The sequence below is a fragment of the Oncorhynchus mykiss genome, chromosome 6 (assembly GCF_013265735.2).
Source record: "Oncorhynchus mykiss isolate Arlee chromosome 6, USDA_OmykA_1.1, whole genome shotgun sequence".
NCBI classification, from domain to species: Eukaryota; Metazoa; Chordata; class Actinopteri; order Salmoniformes; family Salmonidae; genus Oncorhynchus; species Oncorhynchus mykiss.
The window spans coordinates 21,388,854-21,403,537 of record NC_048570.1 but is presented as its reverse complement, the minus strand read 5'-3'; the positions used below and the strand labels follow the sequence as shown (position 1 = coordinate 21,403,537).

Genomic DNA, 14,684 nt, shown 5'->3' with positions numbered 1-14,684 from the left:
ACAAACAGGGTTTTCAAAGTATTTTATAATTTCAGGTGGGAAAAAATGACTTTTTTTTCAAGAAATAAACAAATCTTTTCCAGTGATGCTATGGTGGGGTTATGCACAATGGGTCAACTTTCAGCACCTTTATCTCCTGAACGTTTTGGCATTCAGGTCCAAAAAGTCCCTTTATGACCACTTCTATGGAACGTGTTGTTTAAATCAAAAGGGATGCTGTCAAAAAGTGATTCAAAATGGATTTACCCCACAGGACCCCGTGTGATGATATGATCACATGCAATACAGCACCTTTTCTTTCCCCAGTCCTTTCCTATTTTCTGAATGAAAGGATGGGTGGTGGGGGGGGGGGGACTAAGAGTCAGGGACTCATCTGCCCCGTAGCAAACAGAGGATGTATTCAAGCATTCCTGGCCGGAGACAAGGGACGCTTTCATTCATGATGTACTGTGGTCAGTCACCACCACACCACACATGCCAGGGAATTAATTGGCCTGCTTCTTATTTAACTTCAGTCAGAGAGAGTTTTAACACACATGTAGCTAGGCAATCTAGCTAGCTATTCTGAAGGGAATTCAATAAAGCCTGGACAGAAACTTGAGAGATTGATTATCTGAGGTTATATCAGTTCCAGGTCTTTGAATACAGTGCCTGCAGAATATAATCTGTCATAGAAGCCTCTGCCTCAGGCGCTAACTGGGCTATTTCTGTCTGTCTGAAGGAAGGGTTACTGGCTGTTACTGAAGAATACTTATTTCACCAGCCAGGCTCATAGGCAGCGCTCCAATTACTGAAGCCTCAATTTAGCTGACATGCTCACAAGCTGGAGACGCTGCTGTGACATATTGGAGTGGCCGGAGGGAGACAGGCTGTTACTGCAGATAACTTATCTCATCAGGCAAAGTAGTGCACTACATAGGAAATAGGGCCCATGGGTCCTGGTCAAAAGGAGTGCACTACATAGGGATTAGGGTCCCATTTTGGACACAACTAGAGTGATTAGGCCTATCTACAGTACAGGACAGGTTGGTGAGTGACAGGCAGCCAGCCATATTGCCCAATATGCCCCAGCCCAGTTTCATCCATACCACATCACCTCCAAATCTTACCTCTCCAGTGAGGGACTAAGCCCTCGTTTGAAGTACAAGAGGTCACGTGAATCACTGCATCAATGGCCTGTCAAAAAAACGAAGTTGTTTTGAGCAGTCTCTTCTGTTTGCCTGCCGACTGACTGAGGTATGTGAACTCTGGGCATGGCAGCCCTCTCCGGCCCATCGATCGCTCATCTCTCTGTCTGAGGCTCGGAGGCTAAGCCCCTTGATTCTAGCCATCCCAGATAGGGTTTCATATTTTCCAGGTATTTTACAAATGTTCCATCCTGAGAATAAATCACTTTTCTCCCGGGTAACACAGAATTTCTCGCCCAAACCAGAAGTGTCATTCTAACTCATAAATATTTCTGGATTTGATTAGAGCTTTGACCGACATGAAAATTCAGACCTGATGAGCCATACATTAAAGACATTTTATGAGACAAACCTAAAAAAGCCCAAATGATTGTGTTGTTATCCAATACATAGCCTCTGATATATAGACTAGTGCACATTATGCATAACAGAAAAACTTAAAAGCCCAAAGATGCAGCTATGCTCTCCTGGGTAAATAAATGAAACATGCTCCAGTAAGCTAATATTTTTGAGTGTGGACTGTATTACCGTACTGTATTATACTGTAGCATATGGGATGGAATTACGCACCTCGTTCAAACCATGCAGCTGGGAGAGAACATGTGATCCTAATGCAGGACACGCAGCCTACAAAGTTACAATTATTGACTAGCATTTTTTATATACAGTTGAAGTCGGAAATGTCCATTGCTCGTGTTTCTTGGCCCAAGCAAGTCTCTTCTTCTCATTGGTGTCCTTCAGTAGTGGTTTCTTTGCAGCAATTCAACTACGAATAAAAGAATAAGAGCACCTCCTCCCAGCTACCCACTGCACTGAGGATAGGAAACACTGTCACCACCGATAAATCCACGATAATTGAGAATTTCAATAAGCATTTTTATACGGCTGGCCATGCTTTCCACCTGGCCACCCCTACCCTAGTCAGCAGCCCTGCACCCCCCAAAGCAACTTGCCCAAGCCTCCCCTTTCTCCTTCAAATCCAGATAGCTGATCTTCAGAAAGAGCTGCAAAACCTGGACCCCTACAAATCAGCAGAGCTAGACAATCTGGACCCTATCTTCCTAAAATTATCAGCTGAAATTGTTGCAGCCCCTATTACTAGCCTGTTCAACCTCTCTTCCGTATCGTCTGAGATCCACAAAGATTGGAAAGCTGCCGCCATCATCCCCCCTCTTCAAAGGGGGAGACACTCTAGACCCAAACTGCTACAAACCTATATCTATCCTACCCTGCCTTTCTAAGGTCTTCGAAAGTCAAGTTAACAAACAGATCACCGACCATTTTGTATCCCAACGTACCTTCTCCGCTATGCAATCTGGTTTCAGAGCTGGTCATGGGTGCACCTCAGCCACGCTCAAGGTCCTAAACAATATCATCATCTCCATCGATAAGAGAAAATACTGTGCAGCTGTATTCATAAACCTAGCCAAGGCTTTCGACTCTGTCAATCACCACATTCTTATCAGCAGACTCAACAGCCTTGGTTTCTCAAATGACTGCCTCGCCTGGTTCCCCAACTACTTCTCAGACAGAGTTCAGTGAGTGGGGGGGCCTGTTGTCCGGACCTCTGGCAATCTCTATGGGGGTGCCACAGGGTTCAATTCTTGGGCCAACTCTTTTCTCTGTATACATCAATGATGTCGCTCTTGCTGCTGGTGATTCTCTGATCCACCTCTACGCAGACGACACAATTCTGTATACTTCTGGCCTTTCTTTGGACACTGTGTTAACTAACCTCCAGACGAGCTTCAATGTCATACAACTCTCCTTCCATGGCCTCCAACTGCTCTTAAATGCAAGTAAAACAAAATGCATGCTCTTCAACCAATCGTTATCAGCACCTGCCCGCTCATCCAGCATCACTACTCTGGACGGTTCTGACTTAGAATATGTGGACATCTACAAATACCTATGTGTCTGGTTAGACTGTAAACTCTCCTTCCAGTCTCATATTAAGCATCTCCGATCCAAAATTAAATCTAGAATCGGCTTCATATTTCGCAACAAAGCATCCTTCACTCATGCTGCCAAACATACCCTCGTAAAACTGACTATCCTACTGATCCTTGACTTTGGCGATGTCATTTACAAAATAGCCTCCAACACTCTACTCAGCAAATTGGATGCAGTCTATCTCAGTGCCATCCGTTTTGTCTCCAAAGCCCCATATACTACCCACCACTGCGACCTGTATGCTCTCGTTGGCTGGCCCTGGCTACATATTCGTCACCAAACCCACTAGCTCCAGGTCATCTATAAGTCTCTGCTAGGTAAATCCCCACCTTATCTCAGCTCACTGGTCACCATAACAGCACCCACCCGCAGCACGCGCTCCAGCAGTTATATTTCACTGGTCATCCCCAAAGCAAATTCCTCCTTTGGCCCGCCTCTCCTTCCAGTTCTCTGCTGACAATGACTGGAACAAATTGCAAAAATCACTGAAGCTGGAGACTTATATCTCCCTCACTAACTTTAAGCACCAGCTGTCAGAGCAGCTCACAGATCACTGCATCTGTACATAGCCCATCCAACTACCTCATCCCCATACTGTATTTATTTAGTTTTGCTCCTTTGCACCCCAGTATCTCTACTAGCACGTTCATCTTCTGCACATCTATCACTCCAGTGTTTAACTGCTAAATTGTAATTATTTTGCCACCATGGGCCTATTTATTGCCTTTACCTCCCTTATCTTACCTCATTTGCACACACTGTATATTAACTTTTTTTCTATTGTGTTATTGTCTTTATGTTTGTTTATTCCATGTGTAACTCTGTGTTGTTGTTTGTGTCGCACTGCTTTGCTTTATCTTGGCCAGGTCGCAGTTGTAAATGATAACTTGTTCTCAACTAGCCTACCTGGTTAAATACAGGTTAAATAAATTTAAAAAATTAAATGAAGGCCTGATTCACAAAGTCTCCTCTGAACAGTTGATGTTGAAATGTGTCTGTTACTTGAACTCAGTGAAACATTTATTTGTGTCACGCCCTGACCTTAGAGAGCCTTTTTATTTCTCTATTTGGTTAGGTCGGGGTGTCATTTGGGTGGGCATTCTAGTTTTTCTATTTCTTTGTTGGCCGGGTATGGTTCCCAATCAGAAGCAACTGTCTATCGTTGTCTCTGATTGGGGATCATACTTAGGCAGCCTTTTTCCACCTTTAGTTTGTGGGATCTTGTTTGTGTGTAGTTGCTTCCTGCACTGCATGTAGCTTTACGTTCGTTTTTGTATTTTGTTTTTTCGGTGTTATTTAAATAAAAGTCAAATGTACGCCTACCACGCTGCACCTTGGTCCAATCCATCTCTAAACGATCGTCACAATTTGGGCTGCAATTTCTGAGGCTGGCAACTCTAATGAACTTATCCTCTGCAGCAGAGATAACGCTGGGTATTCCTTTTCTGTGGCGGTCATCATGAGAGCCAGTTTCATCATAGCGCTTGATGATTTTTGCAACTGCACTTGAAGACATTTTCTAAGTTCTTGAAATGTTCCTCATTGACTGACCTTCATGTCTTAAAGTAATGATGAACGGTCATTTCTCTTTGCTTTTTTGTGCTGTTCTTGCCATAATATGGACTTGGTCTTTTATCAAATAGGCTATCTTCTGTATACCACCCCTACCTTGTCACAACACAACTGATTGGCTCAAATGCATTAAGAAGGAAAGAAATTCCACAAATTAACTTTTAACAAGGCACACCTGTCAATTGAAATGCATTCCAGGTGACTACCTCATGAAGCTGGTTCAGAGAATGCCAAGAGTGTGCAAAGCTGTCATCAAGGCAATGGGTGGCTACTTTAAAGAATCTCACATTTGTTTATCACCTTTTTAGTTGCCACATGATTTCATATGTGTTATTTCATAGTTTTCTTCACTATTATTCTACAATGTAGAGAATAGTAAATATAAAGAAAAACCCTTGAATCAGTAGGTGTGTCCAAACTTTTTGACCTTTACTGTATACAGTATATATCTTGAACATGATTATCTATTTTGGATGCAATTTGAATGGAATTGATGGAGAGAGAGAAAGACAGCGAAAGATTACTCACATGCACACTGATTTAAAGCAACGATTCGAGTGATTGGCTGTTTTAAAACTCAGCAGCTGCAATAAATAAAAATAAAAACATCTTTACAATTAAAAATTGAGGTGACCCCCCCAAAAGCCAGATGTAGATGTGTAAATTAGATGAGCATTCAGTTCATATATTACTGTAGCATAGGCTATGCTGCAGCAATGTAGGCCTACCTGTCACGAGAAAAAAAGCTACCATGATGAGATGATACATGCATTGTAAACTGCGCTCCGTATTGAGATGCACCGTCTGTCCCCACTCTGAGTGTTGATGATTGATCATACAGAGAGCAGAAAGAAGGCCGTAGAGAATCAGATTTAGACATCGCATATAATTTAGCAGTTTAATTTCAGGTCATACTGTTCATAGAAATAACTTATTCAAATTGACTGGTTTCTCGCAGTTAAATCCCACAGCCTCGCCAGGATCGTGGATCATATCTCTCTCTCTCCTAGCTCTGCTTGGCCCTACACTGCACTGGTTCTGTTACTGTCATGTCATCCTGCTAGATGAAAGGCCTCCTTCAAGGCCTCAGAGATAAACTACCCTGGCCTGGCCTGATCCCGGTGGCTCTCATTCGCCAGTCCAGATATGGGGTTGGGCCGCGGTACTCATGGAATGTAAAGTAGGCATCCCTGCGGGTACTATATAAAACTGAAGGATTGGATGGGACTTGACCTGGGAATCTCACTTGTCTTGACTTCAGAGTGACATGGTTTTATTTGAGGTGAAGGAACGTTGTAATCCTGTTAGGAATGGAAACGTGGCAGTGGAAAGACACTTTCTGTCTGCTCAGGAGGGAGTTTCATGGAGACCATCATAGAATGTAGCTCATATCATTGAATGGGTTAGACAGGCTGTAACACAGACAGACACCACCACACCTCACCACACCCAACTCTCTCTCTGTGAGCATCTCATTAAACATCCAACATAAGGCCTTTGGTATACAGTAAAGCAGGGCGATATGGGGGAAAAATCCATATTACGATAAATTGCTTGAATTGATGTGATAACGATAAATAGAACAATACGTTTATAACTTATTGTAATGAACGATATCAGCCAAATGCCTGTGATAAGTGTATGGTCGGTATCGTCCCAGCTCTAGCCTAGAGTACCTCGTGGGTTGATGGGTCATTCATTACACCTAACTCATAACATGAAAAGGCATCATGTCAATTATCTGCAGAACCCATCTGGATGTGGTTAGTCCATCCAGGCATTCGCTTATACTGTATTATTTTCCCACAACGCTCACAACATTTGTCAACAATTCAGTAGGACCTGCCACATAATTCTTCCATTTTGAAAAGACACTGGTGAGAAATGCATGTTGAAGATTAAATTGTTATGGAAAGAAACGAGCGCTGTTAACATTAGGCCACAGTATTAGTATTAGATCAATCTGATAGGGTGCACTTAGCTTACTCCGCCAAATGTTCCCGTTTCAGGCACTTTTTCACATCACTGCACTGTTTAAAGTTTGTCAAAACCCTGTTTAAAGGCCCAGTGCAGTCAAAAATAAGTTTCCTGTGTTTTATATCATATTGTACAACAGCTGAAATGAACATTGTAAAAGTGTGAAAACATTGGATCAGTGTTATTTCCTGATAGTTGCTGGTTGAAAATACGATCTACACAGGACCTTCTAATCAACAGGTTTGCATGGGCGGGAGTTTCGGCTTTCCATGGTGACACCATGCGGTAAATTGGTTAATAGACCAATAAGTTTCAAGCCTTTCTGCCAATAACAGCTAGTTTTCAGTTTTCTCCCTCCCCACGCAGACCACTCCCAGACAGTCCTAGCAAAATTGGTTGAGAAAAAAATGTTGGGCTAAAAGCTATTTGTGCCCATTTTAATGGAAATCTTTTACAGCAAGCCACTTAATTGTTTCCCAGAAATTATTTGATATTGATATAAAAATGGCTGCATTGGGCCTTTAAAATTTGTCCAAACATACTGTATATCCATAAACAAACAGCATTTCCAGCAATGAACACTAGAGAAGACACAACCTCTGCCTACACATTTCAGACACATTGTGGGATTGTCAACTCTTGTTACTACGTAATAATAATTTTAAAAATAAGCATAGTACACAAAATTTGGCATAGTAAAAAACTCCATCCCTCTCAAAAAAAACATGGTGCTCCATCACAATCTCCATGTTTAACTAAAAGAGTCTGAGGACAGTGAGAGGCACAATGATGGCTATGTGGCCCAACAAGAGGGTTCTGCCAGACAGAATTAAGATGTGGCCAAGAGCCAAAATGGCTGCCTGGGCATGCAGGAGCCAAGCGCCGATCCGGCCGGCCTGATTGAGCTGCCGCACCAGCCCAGCTTCACCACACTCCACTGCAGCTCAGTAAGACGACACTGGCACTCCAATGCCACGCTGGAAACAGAGCCAATGTTCAGGTAGCCTTAATGGAACAGGGGGTAAGAGGGTTCAGCGGACAATAGAAGTTCTATGTGTCGGGGATATAGAAGAGCTACTCAACACTTTGTATAGAACTGCTCATTTCACTTTCAAAAACAGTGAATAACAACAACAACATTAGAACAACCTGAGATATGCATTACAACTTGTTTACTAACTTCCAGTTTCCTTACGTGTCGGCTCCCAATTATGAAACCATCCAGTCTAATTATACTCTACTGCCATCTGTCCTTTGAAATCTCTCAGAGAGAGAGAGAGAAAGCCCATTCAACATCAACAGGGGGACAAAACCCTTGAGCAGGGGGAGTACAGAGGGAGTAGGGGGTAGGACGGGGGGAGAGGCAGTAGGTCAGGGGGGAGTAGGGAGTAGGACAGAGGGAGTAGGGGGTAGGACGGGGGGAGAGGCAGTAGGTCAGGGGGGAGTAGGGAGTAGTACAGAGGGAGTAGGGGGTAGGACGGGGGGAGAGGCAGTAGGTCAGGGGGGAGTAGGGAGTAGTACAGAGGGAGTAGGGGGTAGGACGGGGGGAGAGGCAGTAGGTCAGGGGGGAGTAGGGGGTAGGACAGAGGGAGTAGGGGATAGGACGGGGGGAGAGGCAGTAGGTCAGGGGGGAGTAGGGAGTAGGACAGAGGGAGTAGGGGGTAGGACGGGGGGAGAGGCAGTAGGTCAGGGGGGAGTAGGGAGTAGTACAGAGGGAGTAGGGGGTAGGACGGGGGGAGAGGCAGTAGGTCAGGGGGGAGTAGGGAGTAGGACAGAGGGAGTAGGGGGTAGGACGGGGGGAGAGGCAGTAGGTCAGGGGGGAGTAGGGAGTAGGACAGAGGGAGTAGGGGGTAGGACGGGGGGAGAGGCAGTAGGTCAGGGGGGAGTAGGGAGTAGTACAGAGGGAGTAGGGGGTAGGACGGGGGGAGAGGCAGTAGGTCAGGGGGGAGTAGGGAGTAGGACAGAGGGAGTAGGGGGTAGGACGGGGGGAGAGGCAGTAGGTCAGGGGGGAGTAGGGAGTAGGACAGAGGGAGTAGGGGGTAGGACGGGGGGAGAGGCAGTAGGTCAGGGGGGAGTAGGGAGTAGGACAGAGGGAGTAGGGGGTAGGACGGGGGAGAGGCAGTAGGTCAGGGGGGAGTAGGGAGTAGGACAGAGGGAGTAGGGGGTAGGACGGGGGGAGAGGCAGTAGGTCAGGGGGGAGTAGGGAGTAGGACAGAGGGAGTAGGGGGTAGGACGGGGGGAGAGGCAGTAGGTCAGGGGGGAGTAGGGAGTAGGACAGAGGGAGTAGGGGGTAGGACGGGGGGAGAGGCAGTAGGTCAGGGGGGAGTAGGGAGTAGGACAGAGGGAGTAGGGGGTAGGACGGGGGGAGAGGCAGTAGGTCAGGGGGGAGTAGGGAGTAGTACAGAGGGAGTAGGGGGTAGGACGGGGGGAGAGGCAGTAGGTCAGGGGGGAGTAGGGAGTAGGACAGAGGGAGTAGGGGGTAGGACGGGGGGAGAGGCAGTAGGTCAGGGGGGAGTAGGGAGTAGGACAGAGGGAGTAGGGGGTAGGACGGGGGGAGAGGCAGTAGGTCAGGGGGGAGTAGGGAGTAGGACAGAGGGAGTAGGGGGTAGGACGGGGGGAGAGGCAGTAGGTCAGGGGGGAGTAGGGAGTAGGACAGAGGGAGTAGGGGGTAGGACGGGGGGAGAGGCAGTAGGTCAGGGGGGAGTAGGGAGTAGGACAGAGGGAGTAGGGGGTAGGACGGGGGGAGAGGCAGTAGGTCAGGGGGGAGTAGGGAGTAGGACAGAGGGAGTAGGGGGTAGGACGGGGGGAGAGGCAGTAGGTCAGGGGGGAGTAGGGAGTAGGACAGAGGGAGTAGGGGGTAGGACGGGGGGAGAGGCAGTAGGTCAGGGGGGAGTAGGGAGTAGGACAGAGGGAGTAGGGGGTAGGACGGGGGGAGAGGCAGTAGGTCAGGGGGGAGTAGGGGGTAGGACAGAGGCCGCAGCCAGCACTCTGGGAAGCCTCACCCAGATTAGTCACAGAGAATTAATCTGACTGGAGAACAATGGCCACCGAGCTTCTGGCAAAGCCCAGCTGTCGCTCCGTGAAAGAAAAGAGAAACAAGATTTTGGGCCCAGAGTGGGTGTCTCTAACATAGACTTCTGCTGGAGAGGGAGCCTGCATGCAGTAGCAGTGGGCAAAACTGGGCAGGCCACGAGACACACAGACACAGCAACCCCCAGTGCAGTCCTCATCAATAAGCCTGGGTTGTGTTTGCATTCCAACAATAGGCATGTGCTGCTCTCTGAGAGAACTGAAAATGCAGTGAGCGGCCTATGGCGGGCCTCAGCTCAACACGATTTAACAACTTATCACAAAAAGTTATGTAATTCACTAAATTATCTCTGGAATGTATAATATGTGTTTATACAGGCTGCAGGTGTTTCCCTCTAGTCAAATAATGGGATTTGAAACTTACTTGCACTCTCCATTTCCATCAGCTGTTGCCTCACACCTCCCCAGTTTCAAACACAACTCGGTGGACATAGAGCATCTTAAACCTGCAAACAGAATGTGTCAACACAACAACAACAGCACAATCCAAGTATAAATACTCATGTCTTCTTTCTATTTTCACATTTGAGGAGAAGATTTTCCCATACAGTCATTACATTAACAAAATAACACCAAAGTGCTTTGTTAACTAAGCCATGAGTAATAAATTACAGAACTATCCCTCATGACAGTGATTGTTATGGCCCAGGTGTGACTACAGCCATCTTGAAGTGCAGTTTGTGGTGAATGGGAATTGACACAACACTGGTAGGTGCATTCTTCTTCCCTTTTCAGCTGTCCCATCGAATGTACTATATTTGGGGAGTAACATAGCGCTGCGAAAACGGTTCTGTGTAACTCGACTCAAAACTGCCCCAATGGCCGAGGCTTGAGTTTTCATATTCCTGTGAAAAGTTATAGACTGGACAGTGAACTTTCTGGCAAACGCGTCACGCACAGCGAACCGTCTGTTGCAGCGTCTGTCTGGCACCAGGTTGGTCTGGCGCGAGCTGCGTCTGCGAGCCGAGAGTGCAACAGCTGTCTAGTGAGAGGCGCACGCACAATGAATACATCCACATGAAACGTATGGAGGAAATGGAAACAATATCCATGTGCAAATAAAACCTACATATAAAGTATACGTTGGAATGAGAATAAGTTATAACAGAGCAGTTATACATACATCGTAATTGGTTATCAGTGCGTTGTGGGGGCTCAAATCACTGCAAATTAAGAAACTTTCTCACAATTGTGGGAGTCATGCATGAGACTACAACCAATATCAATATGTCTGATGTTGACAATGTGATGCCTGGCTATCTGTGAATACAAAGTAAACTTAAGATAGAAACAAAACGGAAGCTGAAGAAAAAAGAAGCACAACTAAAGAGGCAGCTTTGCCAAGTATTTCCCTTATGTCAAGCCATCCTCAAAGAGAGAAGCTGCCTTTGAAAAAACGCTTGGAGATCGAATGCAACAAGTGCAACGTTCTGAGATAGTTTTAAAAAATCAGGTTTGCGACTTCTTCCTATTTGTTCCTGTCAGCATTTACTTTGCAATAATACGAGCGTATGTAAGTGAATTCGTGGAAAACATCTCCGTAATAAGCTAATGTATATGAATATTTACCCACTGTGTATCGAACCAAACATGGTTTAATATTATTATTGCGCTTACCTCGTGTTAGAACAATCAGCGACAACAGGAAAGTTAGTTTCACAAAGAAAGGATGCATTCCTTTTTTTCTGATTTAAAATTGATAAATAATTCCACCTGGAGTTATCATAGATCCTATTTTATTTTCCCCTTCGACAATTAAAAAAACGTAGAATTCATAATTTCATAGATCCAAAAAAGTAACCGTTTGCGGCGCGTCTCTGTGAACTCCGTAGTGTACATGCAATGTTGTCACTCCAGTTTCCAAGTTGTAAATGATTTGAGGGACTCAATTCTCAATTCCTCCATTCCCAATTCCACATCTAGGGGCGTTATCCTTCCGCGCCACAAAAGCCTTGTTCACATTGGCAGTTTGAAGTAACTCAATATTTGTTTTGTTTTTTAGAATCTGCTGTTTTTCCTACAATCTGAACAGCCAAAAAGCACATGGAATCAGATATGTAACAGACACATATATTATTTGAAATCATATAAAATACTGTATCTGTGCTTGATTAAGCGTGCCTATTGCAATGGAACCAATAGAAAAGTTCAAAAAGTGCGCACCTTCGTAGGTGGTTTGAAATCAGATACACATTTGATTCCTGGCCAATGGACTTTTGTCTGAATGGTCAAATCTAATTGATTTGCTCTCAAGTGGTTTTTAGACTGTGATTTGGCATATTTTGTTGCTAGCTAGCTACTCTGTTGACAGTTTGTTGAGCTGTAGTGGTGAACGCCTGTGTGGCTTAGTTGGTAGAGTGTGGCACAATGCCAGGGTTGTGGGTTTGATTCCAATGGGGGACCAGTTTGAACAAATACTAAAATATATGCACTCACTACGGTTGATTGTTTGCAAACAAATTAGTGAATGTACTAAATAGCTAGCCAAAAAGGATAGGTTTTGAAAGTTGGATAATCTTCTCCTTTGAGGCTTTAAAGTGGTTTCACAGTATGACTTTGAGCATTCGAAGCAACTGGGATGTCCATGGCAGGCATTGTTGTCACCTTAGCTTGCTGCATAGCTTCTGAGTGGTCATGTTCTTTTTGTGTGCCCTGGGTGAGCAGAGTTTGCTCATTTTAGACCATTCCATTGATCCTTAAGTGAAATCTACACCCACCCGGGGCACCGGGTCCATGCAAAACAAACTCCTCGAGGGATTATAGCCTATGTAAAGCCATCAAAATAACATATTTACAAACATTTTCTCCCTGCCGTTTCTTGTTAAATTGTAGGCTATTGCAATCACTGACAAAACAACACATAAATGAAAGCCACAGTATGTAGAATTCCCAGTAAGCCTAGGCTACTTTCTATTAATGGAAACCTAAATATAACAGAATGAATCCTCAAATAAACCAGGTGAATTAAACCAATTAACCCCTAGTTTGGAAGAATATGTATTTTGTTTTATGTACTGTATGTCTTATGTCATAACCAAATGATGTAAGGGATAATCAAGGAGGGGCTATGCGTTCACAAGAAAATAATGTACGACGTGGAAGGTTGGAACTATCCTTCCACAGAGTTGCATTATTTTCCAAAGAAGGCATAGAGCCCTGAGTTGATTATCCTGTTTATACCATGGCTATAAATTAACATATTTGCTGCTAGAAATGTATATATTTGTCAGTAGAAATGTGAAAACATCCACTGAAATAGCTAGCATGTTTACTAGCTAGCTGGATAGCTACAGTAGTTGCCTAACTGGTGCCTTACTGCTATTATAAATTGGTTACCAGGGCCTCCCGAGTGGGGCAGCGGTTTAAGACACTGCATCGCAATGCTAGAGTCATCACTACAGACCTGGGCTGTATCACGACCGGCTGTGATCTGGAGGCGCACAATTGGCACAGTGTCGTCCGGGTTAGAGGAGGGTTTGGCCAGGGGGGCTTTACTTGGCTCATCATGCTCTTGTGGCGGGATGGGTGCCTGCAGGCTGACCTCGGTCGTCAGTTGAAGGGCGTTTCCTCCAATGCATTGGTGCGGCTGGCTTCCGAGTTAAGCTGGCGGGTGTTAAGAAGCGTGGTTTGGCAGGTTTCAGAGGACACATGACTTGACCTTTGCCTCCTGAGCCCGTTGGGGAGTTGCAGCGATGAGACAAGATTGGGAAAAAAACAATGTACCAATGTAATAGAAGAGAAAAAATAAATGTTTTGTCATACCCGTGGTATACGGTTTGATATACCACAGCTTTCAGCCAATCAGCATTCAGGCTCGAACCACCCAGTTTATAAAACCAAATAAAGAATGTATTCCTTATATTATGTATGTTTTTGTTGGTGGCCCACTCTTTGATTGTATGCACATCTTACAAATACAAATGTAGACCTTAAAGAGCTCTTTAAGCAGCCCAAGTGAAGATGTACTGTAAATTCACACAACACACAACATTCTGTGTTACAAACACTTGTGGGAAAATGTTCTAATCTACTCATCCCCATATGTTATATGCATTCCAGTTCCTTTGAACAGCTTCTAATGTAGAGCATCACAACCTTCTCTCAGGATGTAGGCCCATGCATGATTTAAATTTGTCATCTAGCATGAACCATGATAACAGATCTAATCCTCCATAGCTGATAAGTAAATGCTGACAGTAGGCCTGAAACTTAGGTAAGTACTTTCTGGTTGTGCTAAACCAGCAAAAACAGAGTAGGTCAGATTCAGAAATTGGTCCATTTTCCTGATCATTTTACAACTGCTAATCGTCAAATAACATTTTATTGGTCACATGCACATGGTTAGCAGATGTTATTGCAAGTGTAGCGAAATGCTTGTGCTTCTAGTTCCGACAGTGCAGCAATATCTAACAAGTAATCTAACAATTCCACAACAACTACCTAATACACACAACTCTAAGTAAAGGGATGGAATAAGAATATGTACATATAAATATATGGATGAGCAATGACAGAGCAGCATAGGCAAGATGCAATAGATGGTATGAAATACAGTATATACATAAGGGATGAGGAATGTAATATATGTAAACATCATTATTAAAGTGGCATTAATAAAGTTACTAGTGATTCATTTGTTAGAATGGCCAATGATTTCAAGTCTATATGTAGGCAGCAGCCTCTCTTCTCTGTGTTAGTGATGGCTGTTTAAAAGTCTGATGGCCTTGAGATTTTTCAGTCTCTCGGTCCCAGCTTTGATGCACCTGTACTGACCTCGCCTTCTGGATGGTAGCGGGGTGAACAGGCAGTGGCTCAGGTGGTTGTTGTCCTTAATGATCAAGTATACCCTTCGTGAGAATGTTTTAGTAGTTTAGGATGACCTTTAACATTGTGTCTTAGGCTGGT

At 44.6% G+C, this 14,684-nt stretch overlaps 1 protein-coding gene across 2 annotated transcripts in view; it reads right to left on the bottom strand.

Annotated features, from left to right (window-relative positions):
- Positions 1-11,667, bottom strand: part of LOC110525469 (neurogenic locus notch homolog protein 1) — a 52,724-nt gene extending 41,057 nt beyond the window's left edge. For both annotated transcript variants that reach the window (XM_036979601.1, XM_036979602.1), the window contains exons 1-2: positions 11,397-11,667; positions 10,144-10,225 (exon numbers count right to left, since the gene is read on the bottom strand). In XM_036979601.1, coding sequence (XP_036835496.1) covers positions 10,144-10,225; positions 11,397-11,454 — 140 coding nt within the window. In that variant the 5' untranslated portion in view covers positions 11,455-11,667. The remainder of the gene's footprint in view (positions 1-10,143; positions 10,226-11,396) is intronic.
- Positions 11,668-14,684: the final 3,017 nt, after the last annotated feature.